Source organism: Rhamphochromis sp. 'chilingali', assembly GCF_963969265.1.
Source record: "Rhamphochromis sp. 'chilingali' genome assembly, chromosome: 1".
NCBI lineage: Eukaryota > Metazoa > Chordata > Actinopteri > Cichliformes > Cichlidae > Rhamphochromis > Rhamphochromis sp. 'chilingali'.
The window spans coordinates 58,202,623-58,227,439 of record NC_137929.1 but is presented as its reverse complement, the minus strand read 5'-3'; the positions used below and the strand labels follow the sequence as shown (position 1 = coordinate 58,227,439).

Sequence of the window (24,817 nt, the reverse complement as noted above, 5' to 3'; positions counted from 1 at the left end):
CTGATGTGGTGAACAGCACTAGAAGTTAACCCATAGAACAAGTCACCATCAAGTGCAGAATTTACCAAGGAGATGCTCTGTTCCTACTGCTGTTCTGCATAGGCCTGAACCCCCTCAGTGAGATCATTGACAACACTGGCTACGGATATCGACTACAGAATGGAACAGTTGTCAGCCACCTCCTGTACATGGATGACATCAAGCTGTATGCTAAGAGTGAACAAGACATCGATTCACTGAGCCACACCACCAGGATATACAGCAATGACATCGGAATATTTACTAGGAGGAGTTCTCCTGGGGCAAACCCAGGACTTCCTGAAGAGATTCATCTTTCAGCTGGCTTGCAGACATCTTGAGGTGCCTCTGAATAAGAAAGAATAAGAAAGAGCTGGCAAGTGTACGAGAAGTCTGGAGCAACTACAAGAAAAGGGTCAAACTAATAACACATCGCAGAAAAAGAAACTAACCTGATCACACTTTTAACATTCAGAGAACTCATTCAGGCATTAAACATTTTGTTGATTGATTGATGAGCTGTCTGGGATCTTTAAATAGAAAAACCAAAGGAAAAGAAAAGGGTCAATCTGACAAAACATCACTGAAAAACAAACTTAACAATGAAGAAAAAGCTTCATGGCTGTATCCTGACTCCTGAAACACATCACACTGAGACACATGTTTATGCTCACTGTGTGTGACTGCAACTGTGTGATGTGACCACTGCCGAGGCTACAATGGCAGCTTAACACTTCTTTGTCTCTGTGGTGAAAACTGCACTGCTGACCAAGTGGTTAAGTTCACAGATACACCACCCAATCTCATGACACTTTCATACTGAAAGAGAAACTGAATAAATGTGAAACTAAATGTTTCTTATGTAATATGAAAACTAGGCTGATACTGTTTATTCAGCTTTATCTCAGAGGGGAACTCTGGTTTTTAACAGAACCCCATCTACAGAAACAAAAACAAAGACACTGACAAGCAGCAAAGTCAAGCAGAGTGACACAGTTACATGAGCCATTCCCATTTTAGCTACAGAAACTTAGTACACGACACTGTAGAGGTGACAACAAATAAGTACAGTATAACAAAAGAGGAGGAGGGGATAGCAGGTCCAAGTGCTTAACATTTAACACACAACAACAAAACAACTGTGTGATATGTCCTAATTCGGATGCTGCAGATGTTAACTGCCAATCAGATATGGATCATACCATGAAAACTCAGTGTCTTCCATCTCAACTCCTCACAATCAGCTGGTTTAATTTGTAGAGTATCTTTAGCAAATTTAATTAAGTCATACAAAACTCCACCTTCATTCTATAAATACTGTAACATTGGGTTGCGTTTAGTGGTTGAGAGGAGGCGACAAAACACTTGGCAGGGTAGCCAAAAGAGTACACACTCACACTGGCGTTGGGAATTCCACAGTGTGTTCTTTAATATACCTTCTCTTCATCAACCATATAAGCCCGGTTGAACGGCTGCGGTTTAACAAACATAGCACACAGTGTTCGTACAACCCATAACGTTGCAAACAAAGGTGTCTGGAGAGGTAAAACATGAAATCCGTCCCTCCTCATGCACTAGCGTGCAAGCACATGTCCACACAATCACAGAGAGAGAGAGAGAGCAGGGCCCTATTTCAGGAAGCCGGTTTAGGGCAAACTCTGAGTAAGTATACCCTGAGTGAACGAAAACTCTGGGTTTTCGTTTTCACAAAGCGAGTTTAGATTAATCCTGAGTGAGTTACTATGACGACACACTCCGTGAAGCTAACCTGCCCCCTAGCAGGTTTACTTCAACTAACCCTGACTTTCTCCACCTCTGTGTCGGAAACCTGACAGTAGGAAGTGTCAGACATGGCGTGCCCCTTCCTTGAAGAGCCAGTAGATGTTGAAGCCCAAATTCTCCGCAGAGCTCTCCGCCGGGAGAGAGTGATTAGAGCGCGTTTGGACATTTTATCATTTCCTGATGATTTTCTGTGTGAACGTTACCGTTTTTCAGCACAATCTATAATTTATTTGAAGAACATCCTCAAGCCTAATATTGCTCATGTGACACATCGTGGACATTCTCTCAGTTCTGTACATATTATTTGTATCGCACTTCGTTTTTTTGCAAACGGGAACTTTCTGTATAATATTGATGACGCTGAGCACGTTTCCAAGGCTACCGTCTGTCGGGCAGTCAGGAATGTTACAGTTGCACTGAAACGTCTCCTGTACTCGTCTGTGGTGTTCCCCGGTCATAGACCCACAAGATTTATCAAAGAGGGATTCCACAAAATTGCAGGTAGCAGGATGAACAAAACTTAATTCATGATGTGGTGATACTTGAACTACTACTTAAATTTTACATTTATTTTCACGGTTCCCAGGCGTGATTGGCTGTACAGATGGCACTCGCATTCCAATCATTGCTCCTTCAGTAAATGAAGGAGACTATGTGAACAGGAAGTCTTTCCACAGCATTAATGTACTGGTACACAGTTCCCTGTAGCATTTCAAACTAACAAATTATTGGATGCTAATTTGTGTTCTCTGCACTGTGAAGATCATATGTGATGCTGCCAACATTATCACAAATGTGGAAGCCAAGTGGCCAGGCTCTGTGAGTGGTGGTGGTGGAGGACCCCCACCTGTTTTTCGGGCCTCCGCTTTTTTTCCAGTGGCCATAACGGGTCACATTTGAGCATACAGAGTAAGCAAATATTTACTTGTAATGTGCTCAGATAATTTCAATAAGTCCTTACAGAAAGAAAATTAATGTAGCCTCTAACTGCAATTGATTTACATTGGACAAACAGACCAAGCACTATGGCTCATAATACAATTACACCTTACCTGTTTGGACTATATTTTTATATTTCATTTTTACTTGCTGCCAGGCACGTTTGGGGCCTGTTGGGTTGCACCTGCGCTCACATCACATCAGGAAATAAAATGTATAAAATAAAATAAAATATATTAAAATAACATGTTAAATGGGTGGAAATCCCTAGATCAATGTTTATATTAACACTCACGCATTGACTCTGTCGGCTATGTTTTGCCATGCATGCTCTCTTTGTTTTGCAGCTGAGGCTGTGTTACTTTTTTTCCGCAAAATTTGCATGTTATCGGCATATGCTGCCATCAGAATTTCGGCCTCAAGCGCTGTAAAATACATTGACCGCGCCTTCTTTCCCTCCGTCTCCATGGTGACTCGCTTAATCTGTGCTCCACTGATCAGGGCTTTATGTATCCTCGTGCGCGCGCTTAACTCTGCGTTGATTGAACTACTTGTTATCAGCCTTTCTGAAACCGAATATTCCGATTTGGACAGTTCGGGGTTACTCAACCCTGAGTATCGTTTTTCACTCTGAGTTTTCTAAACCGGCTTCCTGAAATAGGGCCCAGTGGCACAAACTGATGACACCATCAACCCTCAATTTGGGTGTCTTAAAGGGACACCACACCATAGTGGCTGTTACATATTCCCCCCGGGTTAACAAAGGCTGCCCTCAGCCGGACCCAGGTGACCCTCCTCCCGCTACCCCCTTTCACCACACATAGCTACTTTAGGTAGTAAGCAGGTCGTGGAGGAATTGTTACACACCTGTACAGCATTGGTACTGTCCAGACTTAACCAGCCTCCATACATGGTCAGCAGGATAAGAAGTTAAAACCAAAACAGGGAAATGTACAATGCAATATTGACAAACTGGCATACATGACAGTGTCCCACATGGTGAATGTCCATTTAAATAAATGTTAAAGAAAGAAAATAAACTTAGGATAGCCAGGACAATTACAGAATGAAATTCCCTTTTTCTTTCATTGCGTTTCTTCTACTTCACAAACTTGCAACAGACAGCATAATATGTGAAAACAGTACCAGAAAGTATTGTAGAAAACCTAAACAACAGTCAAGTTACAACAGTAACCAACACGAAATACATAAGAAAAAAATGCAAATTCAGGAACTATGGCAAAGCTGCATCGAACCCACGCCCAGGACACGCAGGTCCACGCACATCCAATGGAGCCACGACGAAGAGGCCAAACAGAGAACGGCGCCACAGTCCACAAACCATGCTGGAGCAGCTCCAGTCGTTGCCATGGAAATGCACCGCCGCGACCCTTTGATCCTCCCGACGTCCTCGTCCAGGCCAGCCTGGTCCGCTCCCGCGAAACATGGCGGACAGCCACTTTGCCGCGTCGTACCTTTTTATGTACCAATCATCAACTGCTCGAAGATACTGCATACTGAGGTCCAAGAGAAGATGTTCGGGCACCATTTTGTAATGTCGGGTTGCGTTTAGTGGTTGAGAGGAGGCGACAAAACACTTAGCTCCTATTTATGGAAAGTAATGAAAGCTTATAATTTCCCGGACCATTTTATTTCCATTATTCAATTGATGTATAAAAAGTCCCTAGTGCGAGTTAAGTTGCAGGCCATTTAAGGTAAATGGAAAGCTTTCATCCCCTTTTAGTGCTGAGTGCGGGGTTAAACAAGGATGTCCTTTGAGTGCTGCGTTATATGTCCTTGCAATTAATCCCTTATTGAAAAGGATCAATGACGATAAACGAATCAAGGGATACGTCCTTGACAAATCCCATAAAATCGCAGCTTTGGCATATGCAGATGATGTGTCGGTGATAATTAGAAATCAAAACGAACTGTCTTCAGTTATGGAGATATTACACCACTACGAACAGGCATCAGGTGCCAAGCTGAACCAAGAAAAAACTGAAGGGGTGTGGCTTGGACATCAGACCAGACAACCTAAAATGATGATCTCTCTTTGTAGGGAGATTAAAATTTTGGGTATATGGATCGATAATACTGACTCTAGTTTACTAAATTGGAATAAGAAAGAAAATGAAATAAAAATGGAAATTATGAAATGGGAGAACAAAGATACAAATTATAAAACACGTATTAATATTGTAAAAACACACATAATTTCCAAAATCCTGTTCCTTGCCGCAATTCTTCCTCCCCCGAGAACAACTGTAATGAAAATAAGTAAGATGTGCATTAAATTTATCTGGGGAACCAATCGCGAAGTGACTAAGAGAAAATTTATGTACAAGAGTAGGAAGCACGGGGGTTTGGGAGCCCCAGACTTAGAGATTGTCTTGCGAATCCCTTTTATAAAAATTACTCAAAGCGCAATTTCTCGGGGTGCCCCGTGGGTTCGAGGGAAAGAGGAATTGTGGCAAAAGAAAAGAGGCAGGGCCAGAGCGGGCGTTCCATACCACAGACTTATGTTTGGTGATTTAACAAGTCAATGGGAACATTATGGTTTAAATATTCTCCAAGATAACACGAAAAATATCTATAAAAAAATTAATGAATCCAAAAATGAAGGTGTAATTCAATATAAGTATGCAAATCAAGATGAAAATCCTTTAATAGTTAAAAATATACAAGACCAACTATTATCCGAAAGCATGAGAGACTTGGTATGGCTCATCTCGCTCGGGCGCCTCCCTGTGAGGGCGGTGGTACAGTGGAGTTGTTTCGTTACCACCATGAAATGTCCTATGACAGACTGTGATGAAGATGAGACCCTAGAACATCTTCTATTGGATTGTTATAGGACAACTGAGATCAGGCAGAAGATTACAGAGATTGGCTATGATGTGGATGTCAATATTAAAGCAGTTAAATATGGTTTGTTTAAAGAAAAAATGGGTGATGACAAAAGGAGACTCTTTTGGTTAGTAATGTGTGTAATAAACACACATATTTGGAAAACCCGTGCCAAAGGAGTGTTTGAACAAAAAATGATAAGTAGTGATGTGGTGAGTAAACATATCATTACAGATCTGCGTAGAAGACGAACAATGGACCTGAAACTTGGGAAAGTTTTCCCCTGGAACGAATTGAAACTGTAAGTTTTAAAAGTGGTTTGTGGACTCAGATGCTCGATTTTCCTCCTTGTGTGACCTTTTTCTTTTGTTTTTTTTTCGTTTCCTTTGGTGAGTGGTGTGTGATCACGGTTTTGTATATGTAATTGTATGTGTGTGTACATTTTATATGTACTTTTGTATACTTTAAATAAAGTGTTAAAAAAAAAAAAAAAAAAAAAAAACACTTAGCAAGGTAGCCAAAACAGTACACACTCACGCTGGCGTTGGGAATTCCACAGTGTGTTCTTTAATATACCTTCTCTTCATCAACCATATAAGCCCGGTTGAACGGCTGCGGTTTAACAAACATAGCGCACAGTGTTCGTACAACCCATAACGTTGCAAACAAAGGTGTCTGGAGAGGTAAAACATGAAATCCGTCCCTCCTCATGCACTAGCGTGCAAGCACATGTCCGCACAATCACAGAGAGAGAGAGAGACCAGTGGCAAAACTGATGACACCACCAACCCTCGATTTGGGTGTCTTAAAGGGACACCACACCATAGTGGCTGTTACAATACTTTCAGATTCACAGGTCTGAACAGAGTCTGTACTAAGACACAGAGGTTACAGCTGAGTTATGTGATGCCAAAACCTGATATAATGCAGAAAACATTGTTCAGCACATTCAGTTTATTTTGTTAGCATGTTAATAGCAGATTGACTTGCTCATCTTTACTTCACTATTATTAGAAGTTGCTTGTACTCAAAATAATTTGATTTTCATAACAGGCTGTTCAGGACATGGGTTAGTTTTCCACTATCTTGTAGATAGGAAGAGAAAACAGTTCATTTACCAGTTTAGCTTGTTGCCCCCTTGATTTTGCTTCTTGGTACACCTCTCAGGTTTGCAGACCTGTCTTTAAATTAAGTCAGAAATCTATTAGCAGCTGGCGTCTACCATTTAACTGTGGTTTTATATTTCTGTGTTAAATCTACACTGTAACTGCAAACTCTGGTAAATTTGTACACTGCAACTCACTAACACCATCACTTGTTGAGAATCTTCCTGGAAATGTAATTACACATCTCATTGATGCACCTGACACTAACAGTTTGGTCTGTTCACTATCATTGTTTACCCTTTTTGTGTCTGGCTGCTTCTCCTACCACTATGTCAGAGTGTACAGATATTTCTTCCTGTTAAGTGGGTTTCTCCTTCCCACTGTCACCAATTGCTTACTCACAGGGGGTCATATGATTGTTAGGATTTTCTTTGTATTATTGTAGGGTCCCAGTCCTACAACATAAAGTATCTTACATCAACTGTTGTCATGATTTTGATCTAAAAACACCGAATTGAATTAATTTGAATAAAATATATAATCTAAAACATAACATTTTATTAGAAACAATGACACTATGTGACAATTAAAAAATACATTTAAAAAGTAATTTTATGTATGACTCAGCATATCCACAGTAAAAAGCTGACAACTATCAAAAGACACTCAACATTAATACATGTGAATGATTTATTGAAAATAAAAATAAAAAACGCACAAAGAAGTGCTTAAAGAAAATGTATAAACTATAAATTATAGTATATATAGGCATTTTGGTGAGAGTACCCATTTCTGCTCATTTATAACACAGACTTACTGTTTAACTATATTTGTATTGCCACCACCAAAGGCCCACTATTATCCACGCTGCTCATTTCTGTCTGTCCTCAGAACATCAGTTTATCCTGTGGTTCATTCTTTTATAACATATGTAAAAGATAAACAAGCCAATAACAAAAACAGCTGCAATATAAACCCCCTGACCAATTATCACTCCATCAGAAACAGCCTCTCTGCGTCTTCTTGTTTGTCCTGCAGGTGAGAAACAGGTGAGAGTTATCAGTTGGGAAAATCTAATGTGATGTGGATGTATTGTAAACTCTTATAAATTATCCACCAAAATGTAAAACCATAAAGGAAACACGTATAAAGCACATAAACTAGTTTCAGGTTTAGATAAGCTGCACATGCAGGTACACACTTTGATACATCGATATTAGTTTCTTCCTCTTATTTTGAGCCACTCTGAAACTTAAATGCTTCTTTATCTAATTAGATAATTTTCTTGTGTATAGAATAGAATAGAATTCAACTTTATTGTCATTGCACATGTCACAGGTACAGGGCAACGAAATGCAGTTTGCATCCATCCAGAAGTGCTTTAGCCACGATATAGGTATATTACAATATATATTAGCATTAATATAGATATGTAAGTATATTACAGAAATGGGTACTATTATGGTATGTTATATGTACATGGTATGAAGTATATAAGTGAATATTCTATAACTATAAGTATGTACAGGCTGTAGTGAGTACAAGCTATGTACAGGCTATGAACAGGATATAAATATGAAATAAAAAAAAAAAACTATACAGAAATCTGAGATATACAGTTATACAGAAATGTGAACTATGCAAGTTATAAACAGTTGTATCTAACCTATGCTCTATGATACAACAGATGGGTAGTGTAATTTGTTTTTTGAAACATGGCTTCTTGCTGAGGAAATTGTTTGTCTTATTAAAAATTAATCATCACTAAGCACCATGCGTGTTGGTAGACATGTGGCTCTTTGCCTACTGTATTGAACGTAGTATGTCCATTTGAGAAAAATAGATCTGTCCTGTCTCTGGCCTTTGTATAGTCGTTTCTGTAGCCAAATAAGGGAATCAACCTCACCTCTGATATCACAATCTACTATCTTACCTGGAGCAACGACTCTAAGGTAGATGGTGCTGATGGTTTCATCATCCATATTTGTTCCTCTCTGTACAACACGACACTCGTATGTTCCACTGTCTGTAGTCGTCACTTCCTTCAGAATCAAAGACACGTCTCCATCCTTCATCTGTCTGTCCTGCAGATCAACCCAGTTCTTGAAAGACGGATGTTGTTTGGTTGGATCAAACTTCTCATTCCAGTACAAAAGTAAATATTTATCCCCCAGATCAGCTCTGCTCCACTCTGCAGCAATGATGGACTTGTCGTTTTTTGGAGCTTGACATGGCAGAGTGACCGTCTGTCCAACCACTGCTTTGATGTTTTTCTGGTCTGAGAGAAGGCACAAGACAGAGGTTACAAGGATCTAAGTACAGCTGTTTACTTCACAGTGAGACCAATGAGATCATCTAAACTGGACCAGAGGTGTACAGAAGCAGTTAATGAGTTAGGTTTTGTGTCTCTATATGCATGTGTATAACCTCAATGTCTCCAATGTTGCCTTCAGTTCTGGCTACCTTCCCTCTCTTTGTTACCATCTGACTGCACTTCAGGCCTGAATCCCACAGATAAATGAGAACCATGAAGAGGCTGCTAGAAAAGCCACAACACTAAACACCTGCAGCGAATAAGGCAAGTCCTGAGGAGTTAGCAAATCACAGTAGATTTCAAAGCAAAGGAAGAAGGAGTCTCAGAAGCCCTTTGCGGGATGAAACAAAAAAGATTGATGAGTACATCAAGAAGATGGCCACAACTGATCAAATACTTGTGAATATCTGAGACAGCAGAAACCCGAGAAACAACAACTGGTGCAACAGTGCGAACGTTGTTCCTCTCACACGCTCCTGCACACCAAATCTGGAACTACTGTCCATCATGTGTCGTCCTTTTTATCTACCTCGGGAATTTACATCGGTCATTGTCTGTGCCGTTTATATTCCACCACAAGCGGACACGGTCACCGCCTTATGGGAGCTGCATGAGGCACTCACACAGCACCAGACACAACACCGGGACGCTGCGCTTATTGTAACGGGGGACTTTAATAGTGCCAACCTCAAACGCGCAGCGCCGAACTTTTATCAACACATCACCTGCCCCACCAGAGGTGAAAGGACACTGGACCACTGCTACACTACGGTCAAGGATGGCTACAAGGCACAATCCCGCCCTCCTTTTGGCAAATCTGATCACGCCGCCATCTTCCTCATCCCAAAATACAAACAAAGGCTGAAACAGGAAGTTCCGGTTCAGAGGAAGGTCGCGCGCTGGACGGATCAATCGGTGGCCGCATTACAGAAATATGCTCTCTCTTTCTAGTCCCTGTCAGGACTCTTGCTGCAGCATTTTGGATTAGCTGAAGGCTTTTCGGCGAGCTTTTTGGACGTCCTGATAATAATGAATTACAGTCGTCCAGCCTGGAAGTAATAAATGCATGAACTAGTTTTTCAGCGTTACTCTGAGACAGGATATTTCTAATTTTAGAGATGTTGCGCAAATGGAAGAAAGCAGTCTTGCATATTTGTTTAATATGTGCGTTGAAGGACATGTCCTGGTCAAAAATGACTCCAAGGTTCCTCACAGCGTTACTGGAGGCCAAGGTAATGCCATCCAGAGTAAGAATCTGGTTATCAGAATCAGAATCAGAATCAGAATCAGAATACTTTATTGATCCCTGGGGGAAATTATTTTTTGTTACAGTGGGGGAAAATTATTTTTTGTTACAGTGCTCCATTTTAAACCAAACCAACATATGGTTAGATACCATATTTCTAAGATTTTCAGGGCCGAGTACAATAACCTCAGTTTTATCTGAATTAAGAAGCAGAAAGTTAGTGGCCATCCAGGTCTTTATGTCTTTAAGACATTCCTGCAGTTTAACTAATTGGTGTGTGTCATCTGGCTTCATGGACAGATAGAGCTGGGTGTCATCAGCATAGCAGTGAAAATGTATGCTATGTCTTCTAATGATACTGCCTAAGGGAAGCATGTATAATGTAAACAGAATTGGTCCTAGCACTGAACCCTGTGGAACTCCATAATTAACCTCAGTGTGTGAAGAGGACTCTCCATTTACATGCACAAATTGGAGTCTATTAGATAGATATGATACAAACCACTGCAGTGCAGTACCTGTAATACCTACAGCATGTTCTAATCGCTCTAATAGGATATTATGGTCGACAGTATCGAATGCTGCGCTAAGGTCTAGCAGGAAAAGCACAGAGATGAGTTCACTGTCAGAGGCCATAAGAAGATTATTTGTAACCTTCATTAAAGCTGTTTCTGTGCTGTGATGAGCTCTGAAACCTGACTGAAACTCTGCAGATGATGTGTTAGCTGTTTGACAACTACTCTTTCAAGGATTTTTGATATGAAAGGAAGCTTGGAGATTGGCCTATAATTAGCTAAGACTACTGGGTCTAGAGATGGCTTTTTGAGTAAAGGTTTAACTACACTACAAAGTTAATGCAAAAAGTTATCTGTAATGAATTACTGCCCATTTCTGTGCAGAAATCAGCAATTGACAAATGTCTGAGTGCAGAGGAACTTCCTGACACGATTAGAGTTGCTTTACTGTCCACAGAGTTAGATTAAAGTAGAGATTGTATTGTGAGCTGAAGATGAAACCAGCTTGCCCAGAAATTTCTGTTATGTTAAGTTATTACTGTAATGTTTGTTAAGGTTTAAACTTCTGCAAATTTAGCAGATAACAGATCTGCATGTATGGGGAAATGAAGCAAATGAAGCTGAAGGAGAGGACAAACCCGGGCTATCGGAGTGTCATGTTTCAACTGAGTTCTACTTAGCGCTCTTTAAACAGTTTCATCTCAGGGTTAATAAAATCACAGTTTTCTCTCAGTCTGCTCTCTGTATCAGGACTCAGATAAGTTCCAATTCAGGCTTAACTCTTAAACTGTTGTCACAAAGCCTACCAAAACACACTTTTTAATAATGATTACAAAACAGAATTCTTGGTGAGGTATTATTTCATAAATCAGAAAAATTCTGTTGCATTTAAAACACATTCAGTCTCACCTGCAGAGACACAGAGGAGGTAAGCAAAAAGTAAAGTCCAGCAGAGAGATGCAGATGTTACAGAGGACATTTCCACTTTAAAAGTGTGAGAAATATCCATGAGAAGGTTGGTTTTTCAAGAGCAAAAAATCCTCAGTATCTAAATGTGAATGTGTGTTTTCAGCAGCTTGTTCTGACCTGTGGTTTCTCTTTGACCAAAGAATCACAAACAAAAGCATGACAACAAACAAGGTGGAGCCATGAAAACAAATATTTCAAACACTCAGTTTTTCAAAGGTGACTAATGACACCCACACCTCAAAGAAATGTCTGTGTGTCTATTCGTGTTGTTCAGTGAGTTATAATTGCATTGATTCTCCATATCACTCCTTTATGAAGGCAAACTTTTTTGTGTGTAACTGTTTTTATTAGTATCAGTATTAGTAGTATCACACAATAACACACAATCAGGGCCCTATTTCAGGAAGCCGGTTTAGAAAACTCAGAGTGAAAAACGATACTCAGGGTTGAGTAACCCCGAACTGTCCAACTCGGAATATTCGGTTTCAGAAAGGCTGATAACAAGTAGTTCAATCAACGCAGAGTTAAGCGCGCGCACGAGGATACATAAAGCCCTGATCAGTGGAGCACAGATTAAGCGAGTCACCATGGAGACGGAGGGAAAGAAGGCGCGGTCAATGTATTTTACAGCGCTTGAGGCCGAAATTCTGATGGCAGCATATGCCGATAACATGCAAATTTTGCGGAAAAAAAGTAACACAGCCTCAGCTGCAAAACAAAGGGAGCATGCATGGCAAAACATAGCCGACAGAGTCAATGCGTGAGTGTTAATATAAACATTGATCTAGGGATTTCCACCCATTTAACATGTTATTTTAATATATTTTATTTTATTTTATACATTTTATTTCCTGATGTGATGTGAGCGCAGGTGCAACCCAACAGGCCCCAAACGTGCCTGGCAGCAAGTAAAAATGAAATATAAAAATATAGTCCAAACAGGTAAGGTGTAATTGTATTATGAGCCATAGTGCTTGGTCTGTTTGTCCGATGTAAATCAATTGCAGTTAGAGGCTACATTAATTTTCTTTCTGTAAGCACTTATTGAAATTATCTGAGCACATTACAAGTACATATTTGCTTACTCTGTATGCTCAAATGTGACCCGTTATAGCCAACAGAAAAAAAGCGGAGGCCCGAAAAACAGGTGGGGGTCCTCCACCACCACCACTCACAGAGGCTGAGCAGTTGGCCCTCAGCCAAAACAGTGGGCGCCCTGTGGCCGAAGGCATCTCTGCGGGGACATCCTCTGAGTCAATAACCCCGCAAGACACAAGTGCCTACATAAGAGGTAAATTCAAAATAATACATGATGTGCATACATCCCTTCTTCACAGTCACCTTTGCAGTGCTACTCATTCATTTGATAAACTCTTTACCATAATGAATGTTTTTGTATTGAAGTTATTTTCCTACTGATTTTGCCTTCCCTCAGTCTTGGTTGTCTTTGAGAGCATAATGACAATGAAGTGTAAGGTGATTGGTATATGTTTGTTAATTGCCATTTGGTCCCTTGTAAGTTATAAGTGACCTGTATAAACCTCATATTCTATCAGTTGATGGTGGTGGTGTACTGCATCTGGTGCAGCCTCCTGTTGAGCCAGACCAACATGCAGTTGTGAGTACTCTTAATACTCCACAGATTATATGAGTTTACAGTAGAACAGCAATGTTGTTAATTTCTTTACTACAGGAAAATAATGAAGAAACATTGACAGCTGTTACAGAGGAGGAAACAACAGAGACACTTTATGAGGTTTACATCTTACAATGGAAAATATAACAATTGAATAAAATGTGGTACTATAATAAAACCATAGACTTTCTATGTCTCTAACAGAGTGATGATGGAAATGAAGAGGAAGAGGGTCCAGCCACTTCTCCAACAAACCTTTCCTCAGTAAGATGTTCAGCACTGATTTACAACCAACCTAAGGGATGTACTATGAATGTCAATGCTATTTTCTGCGTTTCAATAGCTCCCTGTAAAGCAGCTGTACAAGACCTATTTGATCAAGAAAATAAAAAAAATGCGACTTGGAAATGGAACACTTCAAGCAGCAGATCCAAAAGACCAAGATTGAGATTTTACTGCTGGAACATCAGTTAAGGGTGGGTGAAGTGGTCAGAGATGGACGAATTATTTCAGTGTTTGAACAACATAATAATATACGTATTAATACTTTGTGTACAGGAAATACAGGCGACCAATAAAGCCAGTTGAACATAAAATCTGTTTATTCTTCTTTCAACATGTTGAGGTGATGGGTCAAAGGAAATGATTGTGACATATGGTGTCTCTGACTGCTCTTCCATCTTGTATGTCCGTGGGAGGGTCAGGATGTTCATGGTTTGGATCACTGCTGATGTTTGGTTCAGAAGGACAGTGTTCTCCTCTAATTGTGGCAATGTTGTGAAGAATCACACATGCTACAATAATGTCACATGCCCTTTCTGGGGTGACCCTGAGTCTTTGAAGGCACTGGAACCGGGCCTTAAGCATTCCGATAGTGATTTCAACTCTGGCTCTTGTCCTGCAATGAGCCAGATTATATCGCTGCTGTGGGCCCGGTTCAGGGTCAGGGTAAGGGGTAAGCAAATAGGGTAAACATGGATACCCCCTATCACCAAGCAAGTACCCAGTGAACTCTCCTAAGACAGAAGGATACACTTCAGTTCAAATGTCCCTGTAGCAATTGGTCTTTATATATTTTAAAGTATTTTCAACTCATCATGTCCAAATTTTGTGCTCAGTGTACATTCACGAAAAATTTGTGAGTCATGAACAGAGCCTGGCCGCTTGGCTTCCACATTTGTGATAATGTTGGCAGCATCACATATGATCTTCACAGTGCAAAGAACACAAATTAGCATCCATTACTATAATGAAATGATTTGTTAATTTGAAATGCTACAGGGAACTATGTACCTGTACATTAATGCTGTGGAAAGACTTCCTGTTCACATAGTCTCCTTCATTTACTGAAGGGGCAATGATTGGAATGTGAGTGCCATCTATACAGCCAATCACGCCTGGGAACCGTGAAAATAAATGTAAAATTTAAGTAGTAGTTCAAGTATCACCACATCATGAATTAAGTTTTGTTCATCCTGATACCTGCAATTTTGTGGAATCTCTCTTTGATAAATCTTGTGGGTCTATGACCGGGGAACACCACAGACGAGTACAGGAGACGTTTCAGTGCAACTGTAACATTCCTGACTGCCCGACAGACGGTAGCCTTGGAAACGTGCTCAGCGTCATCAATATTATACAGAAAGTTCCCGTTTGCAAAAAAACGAAGTACAATACAAATAATATGTACAGAACTGAGAGGATGTCCACGATGTGTCACATGAGCAATATTAGGCCTGAGGATGTTCTTCAAATAAATTATAGATTGTGCTGAAAAACGGTAACGTTCACACAGAAAATCATCAGGAAATGATAAAATGTCCAAACGCGCTCTGATCACTCTCTCCCGGCGGAGAGCTCTGCGGAGAATTTGGGCTTCAACATCTACTGGCTCTTTAAGGAAGGGGCACGCCATGTCTGACACTTCCTACAGTCAGGTTTCCGACACAGAGGCAGAGAACGTCAGGGTTAGTTGAAGCTAACCTGCTAGGGGGCAGGTTAGCTTCACGGAGTGTGTCGTCATAGTAACTCACTCAGAATTAATCTAAACTCGCTTTGTGAAACTGAAAACCTGAGTTTTCGTTCACTCAGGGTATACTTACTCAGAGTTTGCACTAAACCGGCTTCCTGAAATAGGGCCCAGGTAACTAAACGCTAACATGGTTAACATCACATTCACTGGTAAGCTGAGTGTGTGGAGGCCTTTGGACAGTGGTCGTGTAAAAGTTGTGTGATTTGTCTTTGATAAATGTCAAACTCATGAACATGTGACTCAGACTGGACTTCTGAAGCACTTCTTCTTTTCCACTTCATGAGTCAGCACAAACCCAACAGTCTGAAAACAGTTCAATCTTCAAATGACCTTGATCCAGATTTAAAGTCTGCTTCCATCTACTGGTAGCCTCCGGTACTACATATTACATTACATTTCTTTATAAAGTGTCTTATGACAGTCATATAGGTGCTTGAAATAAAAACATAACAGTAGGATTAAAACTGAGATTTAAAAACACAACAACAGTAAATTGGTACTCAAATGTTATTATTACAAAAATAACCATTTCAACTCTTTTTTTGAATGAATCCACAGAACTCAATCTAAATTTAATGGAAATCGAGCACAGTGAGTTTAGCAGGGTTTGAGCGCTTGGAGGTTCTGGTAGGGAGCTTTCCAGCACCGCTGTGCACAAGCTGCAGCTGTCATGTGTGCAGGCAGGCAGGGAGGAAGGACCCAAAAATGCAGAACTCTGTGGCAGACGTAAACTCAAAACACTCAGCTTCATTGCTGGGCAGTAACAGACAATAAACTTAACCCTTTAGAGCCGATCGGAGCGGGAACGCTCTGTTTTGCGTAACTACTTTTAAATCCCAGTAGCGCTGCAACCACGTAAGCTAGCGCAAAATTTTTTTTTGCATATGAAACCGGAGGAGTTATACTTACATCTTATGCCATCAGCTTGTCCTAGGTCACGGTTTCCTTCCACATATAGCTTTGCAAAAACTGCATAAAAAGCGCTTGCAGGAACAAAAACATAATATTCCAGAAACACGCTTTGCCGATCCGATCAGCTGTTCATAACACTTCCTACGTTGGAATAGACATCAGCGCGAACTTTTGCATTTCCGCCATTACCTGCCTGAAACTGGAAGTGACATCATTTTCGCGGAAATGTAGTCTTTTTTGCCATCAGGGCCTCGGGGCCTATACGGCTCTTTTTAAAAGTTATCTTTGACTTTATGACTTTCTGTGTCGTTTCTGGGATGCTGAGGACTCATATTGCACTGCTGGAAATAGTTTATTTTGATGCATATGCTGCTTTTTTGCAAATTTGCAGTATAATATTTATTTTCGTTTTTCCTGCAGTGTATAAAAATTGGTGTATTTCAAAAATAAAACTATGAAGACACTCAATAAATTTCCTGTGGTGGGAAACTATTTTGTACAACTTTTTTGTATTTACAGTTTTGAGGGATAAGCCTCCTAAATTTCTCTAACTAGAAATATATGTTAAAAAAGCAAAAACGATTTTCAATTTTTTTGTAGTTTATTGCACTTTTTTGCAATTTATGTAATTACTATGCACTTAATGCAGACATATTATTAAAATCTGGGCTATAATGGTTGTATTGATGTATAGCAACTTGAAATGCTCCCAAAAATGGTTCCACAGCATGTAAAAATATAATATAAGCTCTGGCGGACTTGGTTCTATGGTAGGTCTTAAAGGGTTAACTAAACTGAGAATACAAAACTAACTAAGCAGACAGAATCAGAATCAGAATACTTAATTAATCCCGAAGGAAATTAGGGTTACAGCAGGCAGCACGCTAATGGCGCATGCGCACTTACAAAGGAACCTTCTGACCAACTTTACACAAACGTCACATTGGGGAGACATGTCAGAAAGGTAGGCTGATAGGAAAAAAAAACAACGAAAATACATAACATGAGGTAAGAGGAGGAGAAAAAAAAAACTCCACTCAGACTGAGCTCCTAGTGGGAGAACAGTTTGATAACAGAAAAAACACCTCAGCACAAAAAGCACATGACTATCAATACACCATAGAAACACAAGACAAGCAACAGGGGCGGGTAAAGGGTAAGAGAGAGCCGGTGTAGACAGCGCATCCGGTCCCGCAGCATGTCTGCGCTGGTCCAGTTGACTGCCATCTTCCCCGGTAGGGCACAAGCGTCGAAGGCGTTTGGAAAGGATCCATAGCAGACGGATCACACAGTTAACGTTAGGGTACGACGTGACAACGAGTAACGGAAGACGCAGACACTAAATACAAGAGGTGAACGGAGCGAGGGGAAACAGCTGGGAGACACAGCTGACGCTGATTACACTGACGAGCCAGGGAGAGCACAAAGCTGAACGCACTCACATAAGACAGAGACCTACAAAATAAAACAGGAAGCACACGACAGACACAGAGATCCAGACAGACGCAGACTCATAAGCAGACATAATGACATCATGGGCAGACAGGGGGAACCCGGAAGGTGGGACCAGGGCAGGCATAGAACACAAACCTAACAAATGGCAAATAATAATGGAATACATAATCCGAATAAACAAAAGCATAAGGAAACACAAAACACTGAGTCGACAGACTCAGGACCATGACAGCAGCCAAAGCAGGGAGGGTTTACTGAGGCAGGAGAAGACCGAGAAACAGTAGTCAAGGATTGATTCAAGATTGTTTATTGTCATGTGTCACAAGAGAAAGGCATTTCTTTGTGCAATGAAATGTATTCTTTGCTGTCCACCCACAGATGCCGATTAATATTTACAATAGAAATAGAAAAACATATAAATACAAATAGTACAAATAAATAGCTGAAGACAGAAAAGGAGACAAAATATGGAGATTTGAAACAGATGTGTGCAAAAGAGCTATAGGTGGCTTAATATGTTAAGATGATGCAAAAAAATAATTATTACTGTTCAAAATGGGTCAGCTGTTCAAGATTCTGACAGCAGTGGGGAAGAAGGAGTTAGTGAGTCTGGATGTTCTGGATTTCACACTTCTAAACCTTCGTCTTGAGGGCAGAAAGTGAACAGTCCATGATGGGGGTGTGTGGGGTCTTTGAGGATGGAGGCAGCTCTCCTCTGGACTCTGTGATGGTAGATGCTCTGCAGAGAGGGCAGCGGAGTTCTGATGATCTTCTCCGCAGTTGTTATCAGTCTCTGCAGGCGTTTGCGGTCCATAGCAGTAGTGCTGCCGTATCATGCAGTGATGCAGCTGGTCAGTGTGCTCTCCACGGTGCAGCTGGAGAACCTGCTGAGGATCTTGGCCAAGATACCAGATTTCATCAGCCTCCTCAGTAAATGCAGCTGCTGCTGAGCCTTCTTGACCAGCTGTGTGGTGTTCAGTGTCCAGGTGAGGTCCTCAGAGATGTAGACACCCAGGTACCTAAAGCTGCTCACCCTCTCCACTTCAAGGATAAACAGGGGTGGGTGAGGCCTCCTGTTCTTGTGTCCACAATCATCTCCTTTGTCTTGTCAGTGTTGAGGGTGAGGTTGTTGTCCTCACACCATGACACCAGACCAGCCACCTTTCTCCTATAAGCCGTCCCCTACAGTGATGCGACCGATCACTGCAGTGTCGTCCGCGAACTTCAAAATGATGTTTTCTTTGTTGGACGCGACACAGAAATGAAATAAAAGCATGAATAACAGTCTCTGTCTCAGGTATAGATAACAGTAGGGAAAGGACTAATAATTGTAATTTCTTTACAACACTGATATCAATGTGTTTAATGGTCAAATAAAGAAGCATGTACAATATTCATCAAGAAAAATATATGTGTACAGTGTCTGAGCATTTAAGAAACAACAATATTGAGGACTTGAGTAAAAATGAATAAACAGAAAGTGCAATGAAGGCAGCACGATGACATGTTAACATTGTTGCCTCACAGCAAAATCATGACTGGGGTTTTTCTATGTGAAAATATTCATGCATGTTCTCTCTGTGTCTGCTGTGTCTGGTTCTCTGCAGGTACTCTGACTTTTTACCACAGTTCAAGTACATGCATATGTATGTATATGTTGGCACCTCCTTGTGCACAAGCATCAGCAGGGGCAGAAATTTGTGCGTGAAAAGTCAAGTTAAATGTCTAAAGCTGAAGTTGGTTATGAAGGAATCACACTAAATTGTTTTACTTCAGTTGTTTTCAGAGCATTACTGTTCAACAAAGAAAAAGAATATTTTGTGCCACATTATTATAAATATCAATAATAAATCAAATTATCAGTAGCTAATAAAGTAATTTTAATGACTAACTTTTTATGTTATAATTTAGAGACTTTTAAAGTCTCGATCTTTTTATTTTGTAATCCTGCCGTAATACACCCGCATTACCAGTAGATGGCAGCAGCCTTCCGCTATGGATCAAAGGCATTTGAAGGTTCAAGGAGAGTTTTCTGACTCTGTGGGTTTGTGCTGATTCAGGAACAGGTGAGAAAATAATATCAGCAGACACTATTCTGCATATCTGTTCTGTATATCATCATGTTTCATGCTGCAGTTCGTAACTTATATCGACTTTCTGCACCCAACATCTTGTGCATATTCATGGTTCTCCTATTACTCCAGGGTCTTGTCTCAGGCTCCAAAGGTAAGTAGAATCCAGCTTTATTTGCTCTGACTGAACTTTCTACAAACAGTCTGCTGGTTGTTAGTAGCTGCTGAGCCTCTTACAAACACTCTTAATACTTTGGTGTTTTCTCGTATTTATTTATTTTTAATTCTCTTTTAGTTCAGTTACGTTTCAGAAAATTATAAGAGGAATTCATATTAGTGTAATTTAACATTTTAAAACTGGTGATTGGATTCCTTGAGAGGTTATTGTTCCAACCACCAGATGGTCAGAGCTGTGTGAAGAGATCGTATCTCTTTGTTTTTTTATAGACTGTCACACAGCTGGCTGCAGACAGATGATGTTTTTATTGATTGGAAACAGTGCTTTTCTTTTTTTTTTTTTTTTTTTTTTTTTTTTTTTTTGTCCCGTTTGGATCTATAGCCATCAGAATTGTTGTCTTAAGGCCAAGAAAGATGCCAAGCGGATTTATTTTATCAAGTGGATCATCGTGGGCTTGCCATATTGGTCTATTTGATTGACCTTTATTATAATTATGAGTTTATTTTATTTTCAGTTGTTACAAACGGGACAGACATGACTGTGGGATAGGACAGGGGGAAAGAATGAAAGAGAGGGAGAGAAAGAAAACCAAAGGGGAGAAAAGACAGTGAGAAGGGGGGGAAGAGAGAAAAAAAACAAACAAACAAACAAAAAAAACAAAACACCTGGGTCACATGTATGGAGAGAAAAAAAAACAGAAGAGAAAGCAAACAACAAAGAGCAACATAATAATAGAAAAAAAAAGCACCATCACAATAAACTAGCTAGCAATAGATATCAATAATTACTAAATAATAAACGATATTGTGCAGCACGCAAGATAGACAGCGCACAGTGTGCTTTGAGGCAGCAGCCAAGAAAGCTGTAGTCCACGTCTGTGAATACCCATGTGTACACCTGTGTGCATACCTGTGTGGATCAGCATGCTTGCATTCCAAAGGTTTCTCCATGTAATGATCTGCTAGGGAGTGTGGGGAGCCACAGCCCTGTCCTTTATGGTATGAAGCAGGTATGGAGGAGATCAAAACTCCAGACATCCAGAGGCCCCCAGAGCACAAGAGACCAAGGAAGACCCACAGAGGGGCAGCCGCGCCACTGTTCTAGTAAGAGCTGAGGAGAGTCCCAGATGAGGGGTCATTCAGCAGCCGCGGAGCAGAAGCCAGGGGGAGCTGCAGTGACCTGCCCGTGAGCTCCGCCGGCAGCCAGCTGTGCCTGAAACAGTGCTTTTCTATGAATGACAAGAAAACCATAACAGCATGTATGTAATCACTAAATCAGCAGTCTGCCCCAAAACATCTGTCGTAGTTGAAACTGTTGTGTATACCTCCACTGAGTCAGTGCAGAAACGTGATTGGTTCATATGTATGTGCTTGTTTTTGATTGGCTAATTTGACATATGAGTAGGAAACACCTGTTACTGAGTTATCAGATTTCAGTTGAGGATTCTTTGAGGGTGTCTCTAATAACAAACGTCAGTCTGCCAGATATCAGAAATTTGTTTGTTCTGAATCTCCTTTGGTTCAGTACAGACCACTGGTCTCTAGTTGAGGGTCATCAACATCTTCATTGCTGTAGAAGTGATGTTTGATCCTTTAACTTCTCTGCTCTGTGTTTCCTTTTTCAGCCCAAAGAAACATCAGCTGAGTCTGGACAGAACGTCAATCTGACATGTCGAGCCCAAAACAACAACATCATGGTTTTAGAGTGAAGCAGACCTGACCTGGAGGCAGAACACATCTTTGTTTTTCGGAACAAGATGTTTGAAATAGAAAACCAGCATCAGTCTTTTAAGGGGCAGTGATGAACTTTTGTTACTAGTGGCTGCACAAGCCAGAAAGTATCAACGACCGGATTTGGTGTCTGGTAGTAACAGGTAAATTTTTTGAATATATATGAGTGTGGTTGTTCTATCTTTGCAGGTGTTTTTGGCATCCAACTATATGTGTTTCCAACAAACTTTCCATTTATTTTGCAAATCAAGCTCAACACTGCCCCTAGTGTCCTGGAGCACTTCCGTTGTGTTTTGGAGTTTGTACATGCTTTCTCTCTAGGGGCCACCATAGGAAAGCCATCAAATCACAACACTGGTTGCTTCAAGGCGCTTTATATTGTAAGGTAAAGATCCAAGAAGAGTACAGAGAAAATGTCAACAATCACATGACCCTATGAGCAAGCGGTTTGGCGAGGTGAAAAACACATGTGATCGGTGTTTGCAGCACGTGATCATGTTCCTGTAGGTCTCACTGAAAACCTGCTGATCCAGTTCCAAACTGGCAGAAGCCATCTGAATTCAGCTCCAGGCAACAGCAGATGAAAAACACACAGAGACAAACTGAAGCACTGAGGGGTGAAAAACACTCGATCACTTTTATCCTCAAGCTGATCTTTAAACATCAACAATTAAAGTTATAGATCATTTGTCCTGTCTGTAGAACATGCGATGTTAAATAGATGATACTGATCTTTTTGACTAAAATCTGTGACTATTTGTAGCTCATTAATTTAATAAGTGTGTTTAAGATTTCAAGTGTGGAGGCCAAGTGATATTTCAGCCACATTTAAATGTTCTTGTTTGTTTTATTTGATCAAAGACTCTGTGGGTGAACTGTTTCATCAGAAATCTGTTTGAGTGGCCTTGAAAAACTTTTCTTTGTTTTCACTGCCTTGAATCAGCCACAGATCCACACTTATACAGGTGGCATGTGTGATTCTTTATTCAAATGTCAGTGTATGGCATGATTTCTGTTTTCTTCTGTTATGCGATTGTTATGTACCTGTATGGTTGTGTGCATTATCAGTTCTACTTTTAAAAAGTATTAACAGAATAAAAGAATTGAGTACTGTCAGCTTGAGGTGTGAATTTACGGGAAATGTAAAGAGGAATAGAAAAACATTCATCTCTCTGTAAGGCAGTAAAAATGTGTTTGTTTCACTGGCATGCAGTTCAACAACTTATGGATGAGTTTGTTTCTCACACGCAAAGACGGTTGTAGTTTAAAGTTCAGCTTCGTGGCTCAAGAGTTGGGAGTTCGCCTTGTAATCGGAAGGTTGCCGGTTCGAGCCCCGGCTTGGACAGTCTTGGTCGTTGTGTCCTTGGGCAAGACACTTCACCCGTTGCCTACTGGTGGTGGTCAGAGGGCCCGGTGGCGCTAGTGTCCGGCAGCCACCCTGACAGTGCTACAATGTAGCTTGCCATCACCAGTGTGTGAATGTGTGTGTGAATGGGTGGATGACTGGATATGTAAAGCGCTTTGGGGTCCTTAGGGACTAGTAAAGCGCTATATAAATACAGGCCATTTACCATTCACCGCCTCCGCTGTTTATTAGTGTGACAGAGGATATGTTCAACCAACAAAAGTAGAATAGATTCTGTTTTTGCTGTTGTGAAACTGTTTCTATAATCTTTTTCTACATTAAACCAGCCCAGATCTTAAATCCATGAGAAAAAATGTAAAAAAAAAAAGAGTAAAAATGAAAAAATAAAAACATCATAAAAACACCAAACAGCAGTGAGTGGTGGTTTTAAATCTGCCTGCTTTTCCTCAGCCACAGATCCACCTCATGGGCCACATGTTGGGTATGTTGTGACATCTGAGTGACATTTCACTGTGTGTTGTACTTGTAAAACTATGCATGTGACAAATAAAGAATCTTGAACCTTGAATCTGATCCATTTGGCAGGGTCAGCACACATCCACAGCTATACAGCCACTTTAGGAGTTTGTAAACGTAACGTGTGTGTTTGGACTGTGGGAGGAAGCTGGAGTGTCCAGAGAGAATCCACACAAGGAGAAACTCCACATTGAAAGGCTCGATAGATTCAAACCACAAAACCTGCTGACTGTGAGGCAACAGCAGTCTCTGCAGCACCATGTCCCTAATTCTGTACACACGTGTATAATATAGCACCCTAAAAGCACAGTCAGAAAACTAGGATTGCGACAGCTACTCCACTTATCTTAAATTATATTTAGCTTTTATTCCAGCAGATACAATATTAATAAACAACAACAGAATGAATAAATCTAAATAGATGTATGTAAATAAATAAATAAATAAGGGAACTTTAGACTAACATCACATACAAACAAGGAAGTACAAAAATGGTGTGATAATGAAATGTAAGCACAGAAAAGAGAGAGAGGACCATTACAGAGTACCTATGTGCAGGCATGGCAGACAGGATTTCGCCATCATGCTTCTTGTGTTCTTGATCCTTGACCCTTGATTTCTTTTCTGACCAGTTCAGTCACATCCAGTAAAATTCTTCTGTGAATGAGTGTTAGTTTTGATTGCCTCCAGTATTCTGCTTATATTTAAATGAATGAATAAATAAAACAATCAATCATACCCAAATTTTGTCTATATTTCCTCAAATCTGGATATTTTACAAATCCCTGTAAGTGCCTGTAAACATGTTATGGAATATATGAAACTAACTATACATTCGTTTGAAAAAGAGTTAAAACAGATTAAAAACTTAAACTGAATTTCAATAAAAGAAATAAAATAACTTCGGGCAAAGCTGCTAAACCAAACGAAAACCATCAACAAGACGAATCAATGGTGACGAAAAGGAAAAGGAAACATTAAAGAAATGCTCAAAGAAAAAAACATCAACTACAGCAACTACACCTATGAGAGAGACTGAACAGGTCTGCTCTCTTGTGTTATTACTGGAGGGTCAAATGGCTGCAGAGTGGAGCCAGATTTGTATAGAGTGTAAGTGACATTTAAAAAAAAGAAAAAAAAGTTTTATTATTCTCATACTCCTTCATAGATGTGCAGTGGCT

At 40.4% G+C, this 24,817-nt stretch overlaps 1 protein-coding gene across 1 annotated transcript; it reads right to left on the bottom strand.

Annotated features, from left to right (window-relative positions):
* Positions 1-7,431: 7,431 nt before the first annotated feature.
* On the bottom strand, positions 7,432-21,237 carry LOC308393549 (coxsackievirus and adenovirus receptor homolog). The gene is made up of 3 exons (XM_080877405.1): positions 20,934-21,237; positions 8,629-8,973; positions 7,432-7,727 (listed from the first exon to the last, which is right to left on the bottom strand). Exons 1-3 carry the CDS (start codon positions 20,947-20,949, stop codon positions 7,591-7,593), a joined length of 498 nt encoding a protein of 165 aa, XP_080733531.1. The 5' UTR covers positions 20,950-21,237; the 3' UTR covers positions 7,432-7,590.
* Positions 21,238-24,817: the final 3,580 nt, after the last annotated feature.